The 16,204-nt window shown below is 34.7% G+C and overlaps 2 protein-coding genes across 3 annotated transcripts in view; one reads left to right on the top strand and one right to left on the bottom strand.

The window, feature by feature from the left end:
- The window catches only part of LOC117412851 (CCR4-NOT transcription complex subunit 6-like), a 31,105-nt gene extending 27,623 nt beyond the window's left edge, over nt 1-3,482 (top strand). For both annotated transcript variants that reach the window (XM_058996699.1, XM_034021437.2), the window contains exon 12: nt 793-3,482. In XM_058996699.1, coding sequence (XP_058852682.1) covers nt 793-1,005 — 213 coding nt within the window. In that variant the 3' untranslated portion in view covers nt 1,006-3,482. The remainder of the gene's footprint in view (nt 1-792) is intronic.
- Nucleotides 3,483-7,395: 3,913 nt separating this feature from the next.
- LOC117412967 (alveolar macrophage chemotactic factor-like) lies at nt 7,396-10,099 on the bottom strand. The gene is made up of 4 exons (XM_034021636.3): nt 9,955-10,099; nt 8,739-8,859; nt 8,272-8,355; nt 7,396-7,692 (listed from the first exon to the last, which is right to left on the bottom strand). The coding sequence occupies exons 1-4, from the start codon at nt 10,013-10,015 to the stop codon at nt 7,662-7,664; spliced, it is 297 nt and encodes a 98-aa protein (XP_033877527.1). The 5' UTR covers nt 10,016-10,099; the 3' UTR covers nt 7,396-7,661.
- Nucleotides 10,100-16,204: the final 6,105 nt, after the last annotated feature.

Below are 16,204 nucleotides of genomic sequence, written 5' to 3'. Positions count from 1 at the left end.
GGGGGACACTGCTACTGTACCCTTGAGCAAGGTACTTTATCTAGATTGCTCCAGTAAAAACCCAACTGTAAATAGGTAATTGTATGTAAAAATAATGTGATATCTTGTAACAATTGAAAGTTGCCTTGGATAAGGGCGTCGGCTAAGAAATGAATAATAATAATAATAACACCAGGGTAAATGTATTCTGTGCTTCTCAAAGGTATCCAAAACTGGCTGCAACAGCTTAGTTTGCAGATACCGATTTAATTGATGTCTGTTTTTTAAGATGTAGTGTTTCCATCTATCACCTGGACTGATTTTGAAAGTGTTGCAAACATCATGGCTTAATGAGCAGCAGAACAAAGTCGAACTGATTTCGTAGGGCCCAGTTTGGACTGTGGGCTTCAGATAACGACAGTTAGGACATCAATATTTGCCCTTTTTTTTATTTAAACTTCTAGGTGAATTGCAACTGACTGAAAAGCCTGTAGCTCCCAAGTTTTATTGGTTTCATGGTGCAGATGGAAACCTAGCACTAATTTTATTTCAAGGATCAATATTCATTATGATGGGATATTCTTATTTATTTCTTAGCAGATCCCCTTATCCAGGGTGACTTACAATTGTTAAAAGATATCACATTATTTTTTACATACAATTACATTATTTTTTTACGTACAATTACAATTTTTTACACATTATTTTTACATAAAATTACCCATTTATACAGTTGGGTTTATAAGCATTTATAAAATAATGGTCACGTTGGATGCAGTATTTAATGAAGAATTTCATTTTGTTTTGTTCCAGGGTGTTATCGACTACATCTTTTACTCCAAGCCTCTGCTTAATGTGTTGGGCATCCTCGGGCCACTGGACCCTCACTGGCTTATTGAGAACAATATCAGTGGCTGTCCGCACCCGCACATCCCTTCTGACCACTTCTCTCTTTTTGCACAACTGGAGCTTATACTGCCCTATGTGACTCCTGTCAATGGAATTCATCTTCCTGGCAGGAGGTAGTTGCTAACCTTTCAGAGGGCATGGTATCCCCTGAACCATCTTGTAAACTAACTTGTAAAATCAAAATATAGAGGAGTGAGGTATGGCCAACAGGGATGTTTTTTTTTCTATTTATTTTTTTTCATCTGTTTTAAAAAGTTTAATAAGTCTGCTATTCAGCACAACGTAGTTATGAGCCCCTTAATACTTTGTATACTGTTATATGAGCTGAAAGGTTGGGGTGTTTTTTTAGCACCCACCTTTTGGTTTCTTGCTGTTTACCACCTTGTTTTCATACAGTAATATACAGTTTTAAGCCTCAGAGTATAGATTTGACATATGAAATCTGTAGCACTACTATTTTGAGGCCAGTAGTAGCAATCTTTAAACAGTTCTTTCCATACTTCACTCCCAAGGTTTTTACAGAAAAGTGTTTGTATAAAATAGAATTTGGATTTAGCCTTTAATGATTGTATATGAACCACAAAAGACAATATTAATGGCATTTTTGTACTTTAAAAGAAATTTAAAATTTGGAAAAATGATTGTGATTGTATTGTAAACTAAGGCTACATTTTTATCTGTTTCATTTGTAATTAAAAGAAAATTACCAGCTTGTAAAGACGTTAACAAGTGTTCTCTGCTAATATTTGCACTGTTCTGGGTTATATTGCCCGTATGTACCACATTTTATTTTGAGAACATTGCTTATTTTAAATTAATTTCTAGAAAAGCTTTTTTCAAATCCACTTTGTCTAGTCCTTAAAACAGCTTTCTAGCCCCTTAATTATGCAGCTCCTGTTTTTTGTATATTCCCTCTCCCTATTTCAGTTGTATTGAACTTGCTTTTCTGCATTCTCTGCTTGGCCACATGGAGGAAAAAATCATGACCTTGAATGCCCTGTATTGTGGTGCACAATATTTTATTCTGACATATCCTCTTAAGGACTGTTAAGATTAAGTTGATTTCTGACCTGTCTGCAAAACAAATTGAGGGAGGGAACAAATACAATTTGAGCTGCTGGGGAAAATCAATTTGATAGGATCACACTCTTTTTTAAATAAATAAATAAATAAAAAGTTAATAAATAAATGAAAAAAAAAAATGTGCCTCTCGTTCTCAAACAGCACCGCCTGTGCAAGCAGAGAATACCTGTACAACCTCTTTTCAGATATTTTTTTTTTTTTTTTAAATACTGTACGCATTTGTGAAGATTTTATGAAGACTTTTGTATAAGCTGTGGCATTTTTGTTCTCATGGATTCTTGAATACCATATTGATCAGGTAGAGAACGGCAAATGAAATTTTACACCTGCCGGTCCTTGGCACTGCTTTCATCTCTTTTGCACAGTGCTTTTGAATCTGTTTTTCATTAAGGAACATTAATCATGTGATACCTTTTTGTCATTCATTGTGTGCTCTGATCTTAACATTCTTGGGCTTTTAAAATTTAGTTTTTCAGCAGCGTAACAACCCCCCATCCGACCCCCAACAGACTAATCACCCATGCAAATATTAAAGATAATTCTATATTCATAGTGACCAAACCATGCTCTTCTGTTAAGCTAGGACATTGCTATATATTCTATTTGTGTATGGTGCCATCTGTAGTATATTCACATTAAGCCAAGTGTAAAGATCTTCTAGGTTAGCTGTTGCAGTGCTTTCTGTATAAGGTGTGTTTTTTTTGTTTTTGTTTTTTTTTAAAAAAGGGGAGGCTTTCTCAATGAGCTATAGCCTGGTCTAGCTTGTTTTGTTTCATCTGCAGGCAGGGAATCAAAAGAACAGGATATGGTGGTCAGTGTGATTTTAGGACAGTGGTTCCCAACCCTGGTCCTGGGGACCACCTGTGTCTGCTGGTTTTCATTCCAACTGAGCACTCAATTACTTAACTAGATCCTTAATTGAACTGATCATTTACAGATTTTAAGTTAGCTATAACATTTTATAACTTAAACTCAGTAACCTGTTTTAAGACCTGAAAACAATTACAAATGTATAATTAAGCAAATTATCTGTTTAATTAAGAGTCTAGTTAAGTAATTGAGAGCTCAGTTGGAATGAAAGCCAGCAGACACAGAGTCCCTAGGACCAGGGTTGGGAACCACTGATCTAGGAAGTCATACATTTTGTATGAATTACAAATTGCAGCCATGAATTGCTGCACTGAATGAAGAACAATTGACAAGCACTTAATGTAGATCAATTGTGCAGCTACACCTGAAAATTTATCTTCCTATTTCTATTCAAGTTTTTAAGAAAATAAATTAAAAATGCTCAAACTTGCATTTAAATTTTAGCAACTTTTACAGAAACATTTTGATCTGAAGTCCTTGTCTGGGACCTGCAATTACACAGTATATATATTTTTTTTGTGCAAACATGTCCAGTTTGTAATTAGTACTTTAAAACGCTGGTAGTATTGTAGTAGATTAAATACGTAGTTTCTTTTGTAAAGTGTGAATAAAAGGTGTTTACTCCTGTTTCCTTTCTTAAACATTGTGCTGTTAATGTGTCATGATATACAATAGTAATGTGTGTTTCTCTTTATATATATATATATATATATATATATATATATATATATATATATATATATATATATATAAATTCTGACTTCTTTAGAGATTTGTTAGCAGTCTGAATTATAGATTTTTATTGCTGCTAACACTGTGGTTACAATTTTATATTAGCAGGGCATAAATCAGGTTATGTTCCCCTCCTTTTTTTTTGTTTGTTTTTAAAGAGTTTCATTTTTTTACCAAATAATCTCAAGATTTGTAGCTTTAGTTTGTTTCGCATGTCTCTTTAGCCCCAGCTGGTGGTGTAAATTACTGGGTTTAGTTTTTCCACACATCCATGGTTAATGCTTTAGAAGAAGCAGCCCTTCAAGTGGTGTCAATATTAGTAACTTCTTTTGTGGTTGCATTGCATCTGGAAACCGATCCAGAGGGATGGTGATCATGAAATAGCTGTCTTTGAAGAGCAGTGGTAACCTAAACTCTTATCCATTTACTGTTGTAAGCATGACGAGCAACTGGAGCCGGGGCATTCACTGTCCAGCAATTCCACTAAGACTCCTCCCTAGCATTCTAAAGATCGTGGTGTCCCTTAAGAAATAATCGTAACCCTTTTATTTAATTTAAGCAATTATTTAAATATCAGCTTTTTAAGCAAGACAAAAAAGTAGTTTCACCCAAAATATGACCAGTTATTACTGAGTGGGATATTTCTCATGTTGTTTTTTTCCAATTGTAAGGGGGCGTGATAACGAGGTATATATCCCTCCTTGTGAGAACACCAGGGGTATTTAGACCCATTGCATTTTAGACCAATAAAATAGACCAGTCTTGGCAGTTAACACTGTAAAAACCTTGTATTTCTGGGGTAAAGTCAAGAATAAATATCTCAGCTGGTAAATGCATAATGTTTTATTGATTGATCTCCATTTGATGAGGGAACAATGATCTATTCAGAGTACCAAAATGTTAAGTAAAGAAGGGGTCTGAGTGGGGAAAGGGCACAACTTTTTCCTCCCACAGTCGATCAGTATTTCTAGAAAATGTGTAACATTTTGGGGTACCACTGCTCTTGTGTGACTGCTTGCTCTTTAAAGTAATTTTCATATATGAAAGAGCAGACTAGTATCTAGTCAGGGATACCAAGATATTTACAAAGGAATGTCCCACCCCAAAGCACCACAAACCAGCAGGGGGTGGTACAGCACTTTTTTTTCCAGGATGTTGTATATATTCCTGAAAGTGCAAAAGGTTATTTTAGTAGCACACTTACCCAGATGAATCTGTTGCATCTTTATGTACTTTTTTTTTTGAGGAGTCATAGCCGTGATCAGATTTAGAAGTGATTTGCATTTCTGAAAGTCCTTGTTTTGCTTGCAAAATTAGAATCATCTTTCCATTTGTTTAGAGTTGAAAACTTGGCAATAACTTCATTTTGGATATTTTGTTGTTGACAGCCCTGATCCAGTCCCATTTTGCAGAAATGAACAGCAGTTTTTAATTTCCATTCCTAAGCTTTGTGTAAATCTATGATTGCCACCTCCTGTTTGCAAGTAGTGATAGTAGTGTAAATGATCAGGATTGCATATCTACAGCTGGCTGACGAATACATATGTTCCACTATGTAATGCACTGGACCAACTCTTGTTTACCATTTGTGAAAAACCAGCAAAAACACACAACGTTTAAAAGAATGTTACATCAAAAAAGGCAGCTGTTTTTAAATGAATATTAGGAACTTTAGGTTCCTAATGGTAAACAAGGGATTTTCAATCTACTGTTATCTTTAACAGTTTTCCTGGTTATCTTTAAACTAGTTTTATGTTTATATAGGGTCAGCTTGTTTCTTTTACACCTATGTATTTTCCTACTTATGGTTGAACAATAAATTATATATCTGTTTCAACCTTTGTGTAGTGAATCTTTATTTTCCTCCTTCAAGGTGGCATGTGGAAACCTTCATAAATGTTCCTTCTAAATCACCATGTTATCATAAGCTGTCTATTGGTAAATATTTAAAGATTTGTTTGAACGCGCTGCAGTTAATACAGGTAGCTAGTTTCTTTTTCAAGACCCATTAGAGGATCCATATCCTGGAACTGAAACACCTCGAAGATGTGATAAGCACATTCTTTGATGGTCTACCAGTGCAATGTTTACCTTAATTGTAGTTTGCTATCTGATTTAAGATAAGAACATGTACAAATGACTAGGTAGCCCATTCCATGCCCTCACTACTCTGAAGTGTTTTCTTCCCTCTGACCCAAGTCTATCCACTTAATTTCCAACTATGCCCTGGTTTGTGTACCGTGTTTAAAGTATTGGTTCAGTTTAGGTCAATGCCTTTTTAAGATTTTAAAGACTTTAATCATGTCCCCTCTAATTCTTCTTTGTTCTAGGCTAATTTATAAGTAATCCCAAAATGTCTGCACTGTAAATATTTATCACTTTAAGTTTTACTTCATCTATAATTGTGTGCCATTTTAAAATATTTACAACATTCACCTTAAACTAATAACTAACAGTGATATTCAAGCCAACATAAAACTTACCCATGGAACTCGGTATAACTTTCTTGCTTTGCACTTTCTCTAGACACTTTTGTGTTTTCTTCCTTCTTTTTTCTTTTGCAAGTAAGAAATGTATCATTTTTTGATCAGGATGTACTTTGTCAAACACCAAAAATAAATTCAAGCAGCTGCTCCTAATATCCGAGTGCCAACCGGCTCAATCCAAATCACACCTGCGTAGAGGTGGACGGTCATTTCCAAACTATAGTCAGACTGTAACCTTTGAGCTGCTAAACAAAAATGAAATATTTATGCACAGTGGTTTAGATATACTACTGTATAATACTGTTAAATCAATTCAAGATCATTATTTTCATTGACATTTTTTCCATTCCTGAGTTGTCCTGCGTACCCCCTGTGACCCTTAGAAGTGCCGCTGGTGGAAAGCCTCTGTTCTGGGCTAAATAGATTGAGTTCCTTCAGCCTATCTTCAAAGCCAATTCCTTTAAGATCTGGGATTAGTGTGGTTGCTCTTTGCTGGACTCTGTTCAGGGCCACAATGTCCCTTCAGTACTGTGCTGACCAGAATTAGACCCCGTATTCCATGTGTGTTCTCACCAGTGCATTATGCAACCTCCTTGGATTTGTACTCTACACCTTTGGCTATATACCCAAGCATTCTGATTTCCTTTTTTGATTGCTTCCCTGCACTGCCTGGTTGCTGACAGTGATGAGTCTATTACAACACCAAGGTCTTTCTCTTGGGGTGTGTGTGTCTGTCTATCTATCTATCTATTCATTCTAATCTATCTAATCTAATCTATACAGTAGCATATATTTAGTAATTTGATTGTTTCTCAGGTTAACTGAGAGGAGGCTGTGTGGTCCAGAGGTTAAAGAAAAGGGCTTATAACCAGCAGGTCCCTGGTTCAAATCCCACCTCAGCCACTGACTCATTGTGTGACCCTTATCAAGTCACTTAACCTCCTTGTGCTCTGTCTTTCGGGTGAGACGTATTTGTAAGTGACTCTGCAATTGATGCATAGTTCACACACCCTAGTCTCTGTAAGTCCCCTTGGATAAAGGCGTCTGCTAAATAAACTAATAATAAAAATAACTGTATAATTCAGGTTTTTCAGAACAGAGGTTAGTCATGGAATTCTCTGACTCCCATTAGATAATACAAGTAGCCTTTGTCTTATTTTGTAATTCCTGAGAAATCGAATTTAACATCTCTACTGTAGGCTATTTCTTTTGTCAAATAAACTGTTTCATTTTATAATGATTTTCACTATTTAGCCAGTAGATGACAGTGTCTAAATTAAGAAAAATACACAATCTGTAACAGAATGTTCAGTTTTAAAACTTTATTTGAAGGCAGTAAGCAAGCTTTGCATACACTATATAGGCCTATAGTGCACACAGAGAAAACAAAACAAAGGCAAACTTGTGTGTGTGTGTATATATATATATATATATATATATATATATATTTAAAGTAATATATTTAAAGATATATTACTCAATTCTTTTAACTTCAATTAATTAAATATATTAGTTTTTTTTTTTTTTTTTAAATGAAGGTAGCTGTGGAATAATCAAGGTGCCTCTTCCGTTGAATCTTCATTGGGATCTCAGTGAAGACTTTCAGATAGTTGGATTTGGTTTGGAGCTGTTTCTGTCAAACACAATTTAGGTAAAATAATCAGAAAAGGGACAAACAATATATTCTGAAGATCTTCATTACACATTTAAAGAACAGTTTGACTTTCTCCTTAGGTTAAAGGAACTGTGGTTAATTAGAAACCCCTTGTCATTTATTCTGTGTTCTACCATTCTTTGAAAGAATAAAACAACACTATCACTTAAAAGTGATACTGTGCCAACAACATTATTTGTTCATATCATTAAACAACTATTTTTAGTGTCAGTTTTGTAACAGTTATAATGCTTATAATAGTTACTTCTTAGATAACAAGCTATCAAACCCACTCGTTTCCTCCTCTGACACGACATTTATTTAGCAAGATGATATGAAAAGCACGTTCAAGGTTTGACTTGCACTGATGAAGTGCGTTCTGATTTTATGCATTAACTGTAGTCTTCTTTTATGTAAAAAGTACATTATTTTTTCACATAAAATGTAATCCGTTACCTCATTGTTACTTTATTACAGTAACGATTTACATGTAATGCATTACTCCCCAGCACGGTGCATAACAAGAATGAGTCTTAAAAACCAACGACTGCAACGTACCTTTCCATCAGCTGGCCGAGGGCTTTTTGCACTCTTGGAGCCTCTGGATTCAAACACACCTGAATCCCATTTTTCAAGGTAGCACTGTAGAGAGAGACAGTAAAAGCCTCATTTACAATACGCATGTATCAGTTTTCACACAATCCACGTAAAATGAGTGCCACCTGATGGAAGTTCATTAATTTCATAAATTACAGCCACAAGTTTGCCACTCTGTGATCCAAATCTGTAAACTGGGACTATTTCCAATAGTAGGGGTGTATTACCCTTTCCAAACTTGTTTTAGCACAGAAATGGTTTGATCTCAGTTGTATGTTGTTATATAATAAATACATATAGTATATTATAATAAATAATAAATATAGTTTTCAGAGATAACGTACAAAACAGGGCTGTTGTACATCAATGTCCTGTATGTAACAAACTGCAAATTCTAAATGAACTAATAGAACTATTGCCATACTTACATGATCTCAATAATGTCACAGGAGCTGCTCCGAGGAATAATTTCAACTTTGGTTATACGTCTGACAGGAAGACCTTCCTTTACGGTGCGGCACAAGCATCGAGAACCACTGTGCCCTGAAACTGTGAATTTCAAGATTTAGAAATGATCAGCACAGGTCATTGGGAAAAAATACATTTAAGGTTATGCCAACCCAAGCAGCTGGACACTGAAGGTACAGTAAAAGTATTTCCCTGCTGAAAATATTTGAGATCTGCTTTACTGACAAATGCTTTAGTCAAGTCAATGATAAACAAGTCACAAAATGAACTATAAAAATCTCTAACACTTAACATTACACCTGCACTGTAAGAGCACAGTGTAGCTTCAGTACAGCTGCATGTTTAATTACAATATCGAGTTTGGCAGCGTGTATGGACAATGTACTGTAATTGTTAAGAGTGCAATAATGGTGTACATCATACATGCAATTAGAGACACTGCGCAAAGTGTTATCATGAAACACTTTGTTAAAATGGTAGTAAGCTGGTATACCAGTTCATTAACTAAAGTAAATCGCTGATTGAAGACCTGCCTTCAATAGAGCAGATCTTCACTCTAAATAGTCAAAGACCAATAGCCTCTCAAAATAGTTACATATGAACTATTTATTTATTAACCAGGTTTTTGCAGGATCCAGCTTGCGTCCAATTTCAAACTTCTTTTCGTTTTGTTACAGTGATTTTGCTCCGCTGATATTTCTGTTTCTCCTCAAACTGCATTGTTCCTACTACACAAAATACCCCCGCTGCAACACCTGAAGTACACATAAAGCACTGAGATCTGTAGATGTTGGGACCTTTGTCTTGCAAATGATTAGGTCTTTCTGACTTTCAGCCCGATTTTACAAAAAGTGCATGTCTTATATTGCCTTAGTTGTTCAATATAGCAGATTGGTTCACTGTCCTACCATTTGAAGGCATTAAACCAGCCTTGTGAAAATATAAATCACTCCAAAAGTATCTTCATCTAAAGAACTAAGTTAATATAAACTCAAGTCTCATGCATGTATGAAAACTCTCCGAGCAGTTTACAGTTAGAATCACAAACTGTCTGCCTGCATTCTTCTCTAATTAAAAAGGGTTACACTTCTCAAGTTGTTGCATTGAATGCATTTTCTATCAGAATAACCCGCCTGCTTGTAAATATGAGAAAGTAGAAGAGAGATCTGTGCTTACCATCTACCGCAGATGCTATGCATACTGTGAGCAGTGCAAGAAGAATCACTCTGCAGACCATTGCTATTTGTTGTGTCACTTCCTTCTGTGTGAAAGCTGAGTTTGAGTTTGGTCTTGCAGTCTGCAGAGCAGGTTTAAATACAAGGTGCTGACCACAGAGCTGCCGGTGGTATTGTATTGTGTTTCTGTCTGTAATGGAATAAAAGATCGGGTACAGTGCAAACGTCCCCCAGTGGAAGTTTAACACCTAAGTGGGTAAAAGTAATTAATTGTGTAACTTGGCTTAGTGTGGTTAATGAAACCTATGATGTGTGAATCCTCCACTGGGGGAACTTTTATTTTCATCCCACTTAGCAAATGCAATTAAAACAATGTATTGGAACTTAAGCTAAAAGTTATGTCTTCATTTCTTTTAAATAAACAAATGGTGGGTGGGTGCCAGACCTTAAAATGACAGAAACAGTCCGCTAGATGATTATCGTACAATACCCATAGGTAGGTTAAAACATGAAGATTCAAATTTAGTAACATTTTCAAAGACAATTTAAATAGAAATGGCCAATGCCACGTCACAGGTGCATTAATTCAACATTATTAACAATCAGCATTTCATTTAATTATAGCAATCAGCATTTTATTTAATTATAGCAATCAGCATTTTATTTCATTATAACAATCAGCATTTTATTTAATTATTAAGGCATTAAAAAGTAACTGTAGACGCATCATCTCTAAAAGTCAAAAAAAACTCTATCAACAGCTATGGAAGCAGTTTGCTTGTAATTTATTGAGATAATCAGCCTTTTATGAGTTATCATAAACCTCATCTCTCACACATCATCCAGTTTAAATGCATCAAAGCCACTGTCAAGCAAGAGACTCATCTTCACCATTTTCTTCAGAAGAAATCCAATTGTCATAAAACTGATTACCACAGATCTACCTAACGTTACACTGGGTAGTCCAAGATGGGTGCTAATCAAAGTCTGTGAAACCAGCCCAAAACTTTCTTTAGCAGAGTGGCAGACCAAATAAAGGCTCCTCGGATTGAATGAACCTTAACAAAGCTTTCCATGAATATTTGTTTCAAAATATTTTGATATCTTTTTTTTTTTTTTATTTTGTTTTATATAACACCCATTGGTTGGTTAAATTCATTTAAATGTTGCTAATGCTATTGATATTGTAACAGTTATAGGTTATATTTAAATGGTTAATCAAGGGGTATTAGTTTTAATAATTAGAAAGTCTAAATAACATTTATTGTTAACTATTGTTAAAAGTAAATCAATAAGAGTTTGTGATATAGTGTTCCTAGGGGGAATGTTTTGGGGGGAGCTCAGTTCCGCTAGGGGAAACAAAAAGAAAAAGCGAGTGCGTGTCTTGTGGTGGTGTGCTCAAGTTATGCAGCGAGAGAACGGTCCGTGAGTTTAATGTGGAATGTCTGTAATGTTGGACTGTGATTAAAAATCACCTTCCTGGAGACAGTATCTGGAATGGTCTTTATTTACAAACCCACACAAAGTCTCGGCAGTCTTACAATATGAACAGTAAGCATCTGTGAAAGTTGTATGGTTTTAGATGTCATTTTGGTTGTACATATATTTGGTTGTACATAAATTACATATACCTGCTGTATGTAGATGCTGGTATGAAATTCCTATAGCAATTACAAGAAGCAGCAGAACAAGAGGCAGCCGAAACGAGAACATAAGAAAGTTTACCAGCAAGTTTGTAGTCATGTCTTTTATGTACACATACAATGTGCCTATTCAGCCAGTAGGGGTCATTCATTACAATTTGACTGCAAAGATGACCTCACTATATTTTATTGTCATGTTCAATACATGTAGTATATTGGTTTTATCAAACCCTGTAAATATGAAGACACCATCTCAATTGTTTTTGCCATATGAATCTTTTGCCGTGGCAGTGTTGTAAAATGACTACCACTAAAGGGTACATTTTCTTGTAAAATACCAATGATCAAACTTGACTACATCACCCAACCACAAGTCCATGACTACAATAGTTCAGATGTTTTAGGTCACAAATGGAAGTGAACAGTACCTTTAGATTGTGATGGTAACATTGAAACTAGGAAGATGGCTTCTCATGTGGTTTATGAGATATTAACATGTGAAGTAGCAGAGACCATCAGGGTGTGCAATGACATAGGCTTAGAAATATTTTAGTTAACTAAAAGCCGTATTGTCTGATTAACATTTTTCAAATGATCTAAACATATTGGTTTGTTTTAACAACATTGCTGGCACACAAATGTTACAACTGCTGATGGCCAGCGTGATTATTCTTGATTGCTATTCAAATTAAAAATAGGATTTATTTTTAAAGACATTTGATTGAAAGAATAATAGATAACAGCTGTGCACCACTACCATAATCTGGTCTATATCATTGATATGGTCAGAGGTTAAAACTATGAAAGCATTTACTCCAGTCCATTATTATTATTATTATTATTATTATTATTATTATTATTATTATTATTATTATTATTAACAATATACAATTACTCCCATGACTGTAATGTTTAAAAAATAAAAAGAAATAATTAAATGTATCGTTTTTTTGTTTTTTTTTAGCGTCACATGTCTAATTATTATGTTTGCTGTTTATTCAAATATATTCTATGACAAATATTGTTGGAGTTCACTCTGCTTCAGTCAGCACATTTTTAAAACTAATTTTAAAGCACCTCTGTGGCTTTAACAGACCTCTCAGAAATGTCTATCTGGTACACCACAGTGTAATACTGTACTGCAAATGCGAACCAGCCCTTATTAATGCTGTTGAAAAAAAAACATCTTCCTATCTCAGGACTGTAATCCAGCGTCCTTGCTTTGAGTTTCTAATGTGTTTAGTCTACCGTTAAACTGAATCAGCTGTTCTCAAATATCTATGCATATCACAGAAAACCACCAGCACTAGAACATTATAATACACAAAACGTTTCCAAAATATTATAGAAAGAAAAGATAAAGAAACATGTTAACATTGAAAGACACTGAAAAAGATTTCCAGTTGAAAGTTTGTCATTGAATTTTAGTTTCTTGTAGTATTTCTTAATTCAGAACTATTGAGTGTTTATTAGTTATGGACAAAAAATGATATTATAAACAATATATAACACAGCACCTCTACATTCACAAAGCACATTCACCCTTTGATCAGCATTGGAGCCCTGTATGAAATACACATTCTGTGTGTTTATCTGTGATGTAACCCAACCAGGCACTCACAAGTGCACGTATTGGAGAGTATTATCAATGACAGCCTTGCTTTAGCTTAACAGGACACAGTTCACAGTTGGGTCTATCGCTAGATACAAATACAGGTGAAGTTAGGTTAGGTAGGTTTATAAGGTGAGCTGCTGGTGTTTAAATAATTAAAACAGAATCCCTTGACTTTGCTGTCCAAGAACATGGGAATAAGTATGTCCTTATAGAGAAACAAAAGTACTATCACACAAAGCACTAAACACAAACTAAAACATGCATTTATCCAAATGGGTCTTTGTTTTAGGTAAACACAATGGGCACATTCTTATAGGTTCTGGATAACAAAAAGGATGATTTAACAATAAATATGAAATCTAAAAGCAAAGTATAAATAAATACATTGTTTTAGCTTAAAAGCAGGGGATATCAAATACCTTGAGTTAATTGAAACAAAGATGTTCTCATTTATACAACATTTTACTATCATTATCACTATAAATGTATAATACACAAATTAAAAGTGCAAGCTTAATTGTTATTATTGCCACATATTAACATGTCAATCCTATCCACTGCAGTGAAAGACTGCATGTCAGGACTGCCCAGTCCCTGACCACATTCCGGCGCCTCCTTAAGACTCACCTCTTCAAAGAGCACCTGTAGAACTCCTCTGTTTGTATCCTGGGACGCTATCACCCTTCATGTAAATGTGCTTTATTTTGCTCTTATCAGCCCCTATTTTACTGCATTTAATCCTGTACTTTAGAATACTGTAATCTGCCAAGTTTTTAACCTGTAGTACTTTGTATTTAATCACATCCTGATGTAACTATCACTATTTAATCATATCCTGATGTAACTATCACTATTACCTGCTGTATTATTGAATTGTGGTTTGTCAAACTTGTACTTTACTTGAACAAAAGTTATTGTATTTCTTGCTCTTATTGTATTACTTGTATTGTAACGCTTGAAATGTTTTTGCTTACGATTGTAAGTCGCCCTGGATAAGGGCGTCTGCTAAGAAATAAATAATAATAATAATAATGTTCAGTATTAACATGTCAATCCTATCCACTGCAGTGAAAGACTGCATGTTCAGTATTAACATGTCAATCCTATCCACTGCAGTGAAAGACTGCATGTTCAGTATTAACCTGTCAATCCTATCCACTGCAGTGAAAGACTGCATGTTCAGTATTAACATGTCAATCCTATCCACTGGAGTGAAAGACTGCATGTTCAGCTGTGGCCAAAAGTTTTGCATCACCTAGAATTTTAGGACTGAGACATGAAAAAAAGAAATTATATGGAAAACTACAGTGCGGTATGTAATTAAAAAAAAAAAAAAAACTAGTAATGGAATGATCCACAGTGCAAAGAGAGCTGTTCAACACACTTCAGTGACGGGGTGTGCAGGAAATTAACCTTCAGGGGCTTCCTTTAGTTGCACATGTACCTGACGACTTCCTGTAAAGGAAAATAATAGTGACTAGCGTGTTTCTTAAGAAACATACAAACACAAAAACATATTTTATGAACGAGATAATCTAGATCTTTTATTTAACATTATGTAATCAAAAAAAAAAATGTTGATCTCTTTTTTAATTGCTGTTTTTAATTGAATGGTTTGTTCATTTTTTGTGTGTGTGAAACATTTTGGGATCTCTATACCAATGTATTTTATTGTGATTTTCTTTGTTTTGTATTATACAGTTCTTTGAGATTTTGTATGAGAAGTGCTATATAAATAAAATTTGATTTGATGATGTAAAATGAAATTTAATGTCAATAAATTAAAAATGTTATATGCAGATCACAAAATGAGTTCAATACTAAACCTGCACTACATATAGGACATTGTGGCGTGTGAGAGAGTCCAGCAATGAGCAACGAGACGAATCCCAGGGCTTAGAGGACTGAACAGGGATCCTAGGAATACGTTTGCTGTGGAAGAACACGGATCTTCTATGCTGTCGGATAATTTTTAGTTTTACACTTGGGGCGGGGCAAAAACATGTAGGGCTTTTTTTTGTTTGATAACCAAATCAATACGCTTATCATATATAATCATCAACACAGGCAATGTTGCTTTAAATTTAATAAACATACTTGTTCAATAAAACTGATTCCCTACAGAGGTCAAGGTTGAACAAGGTGCACTGTCAATGTCACATTCGTGTTGAAACGCAGCTGCAGTTTACTTCAGTATCCAGTGCGTTGTTACTACTGAACAAGCTGTTTAAAGATGCTGAAATGACCCTTAAAGATTGAGTTAATGAGTTTGGCAATAGCCATCCTGGTGACAAAGACTAACGCGAGATAAACTAATATAATACTATTTTTTTGGTTTTTATTATTACTACACAGGCGTATTTGTAATATTTAAAGTAAAATGTTGCGTTTGTTTATATTATTGATTGATGGCGCTCTGGCGAGCTTGTATAACTTCCTTCGAATTTGAAAGTGTATCAATAAATACTTCCTGTGTTACCTGTTATTCAATAGTACTTTGTGTATCTTATAATGTGACGGGGGGGACTCAATTTTAGCCTTTTATTTTTGTTTTATTTTTTATCGGAGAATTTCTTTGTTTTTATTGTGAAAAACTTGGCTCCCTGGTTATCCCTAGTTAGGTTGAGGGAAATTAATTTAACCTAGAAAAAATAATGTTGAAAGGATATGAGAAAGTTAACCCAAGTCAGTAATTTAAACTCATAAACGGTGTTCAGATGACATAGCTGGAAATGAAGTGGAGGCAGACTTAGGACAGAGGGTAGTGAGAGTATGGCGTGGGTCATCATGCCATGTTATTGATGCTGAATCACTGGGATCCTTTAAAACCTGATATGACAAAGTTCTGGATTCATTAATCTCTAGGATCCAGATGAGCACTGATGAGCTGAATAACAACCTCTCATTTCAGTTAAATAGTATTCATTAAATAAGATATATGTGTATATTTTGTGGTATAGGCCTATTTATTTACATTATGAACTTTAGATATA

Source organism: Acipenser ruthenus, chromosome 23 (assembly GCF_902713425.1).
Source record: "Acipenser ruthenus chromosome 23, fAciRut3.2 maternal haplotype, whole genome shotgun sequence".
NCBI lineage: Eukaryota > Metazoa > Chordata > Actinopteri > Acipenseriformes > Acipenseridae > Acipenser > Acipenser ruthenus.
The sequence above is the reverse complement of the archived record's forward strand: the minus strand, read 5'-3'. Positions and strand labels throughout refer to the sequence as shown.

Bases quoted from the DNA above. Each gene is read 5' to 3' on its own strand.
- LOC117412967 (XM_034021636.3), bottom strand. From the start codon at position 10,015: ATGGTCTGCAGAGTGATTCTTCTTGCACTGCTCACAGTATGCATAGCA. The intron at 8,860-9,954 runs GTAAGCACAGAT...TGAAATTCACAG, and splicing joins CATAGCATCTGCGGTAGATG to TTTCAGGGCACAGTGGTTCT. The intron at 7,693-8,271 runs GTACGTTGCAGT...TGTGTTTGACAG, and splicing joins CTCGGCCAGCTGATGGAAAG to AAACAGCTCCAAACCAAATC.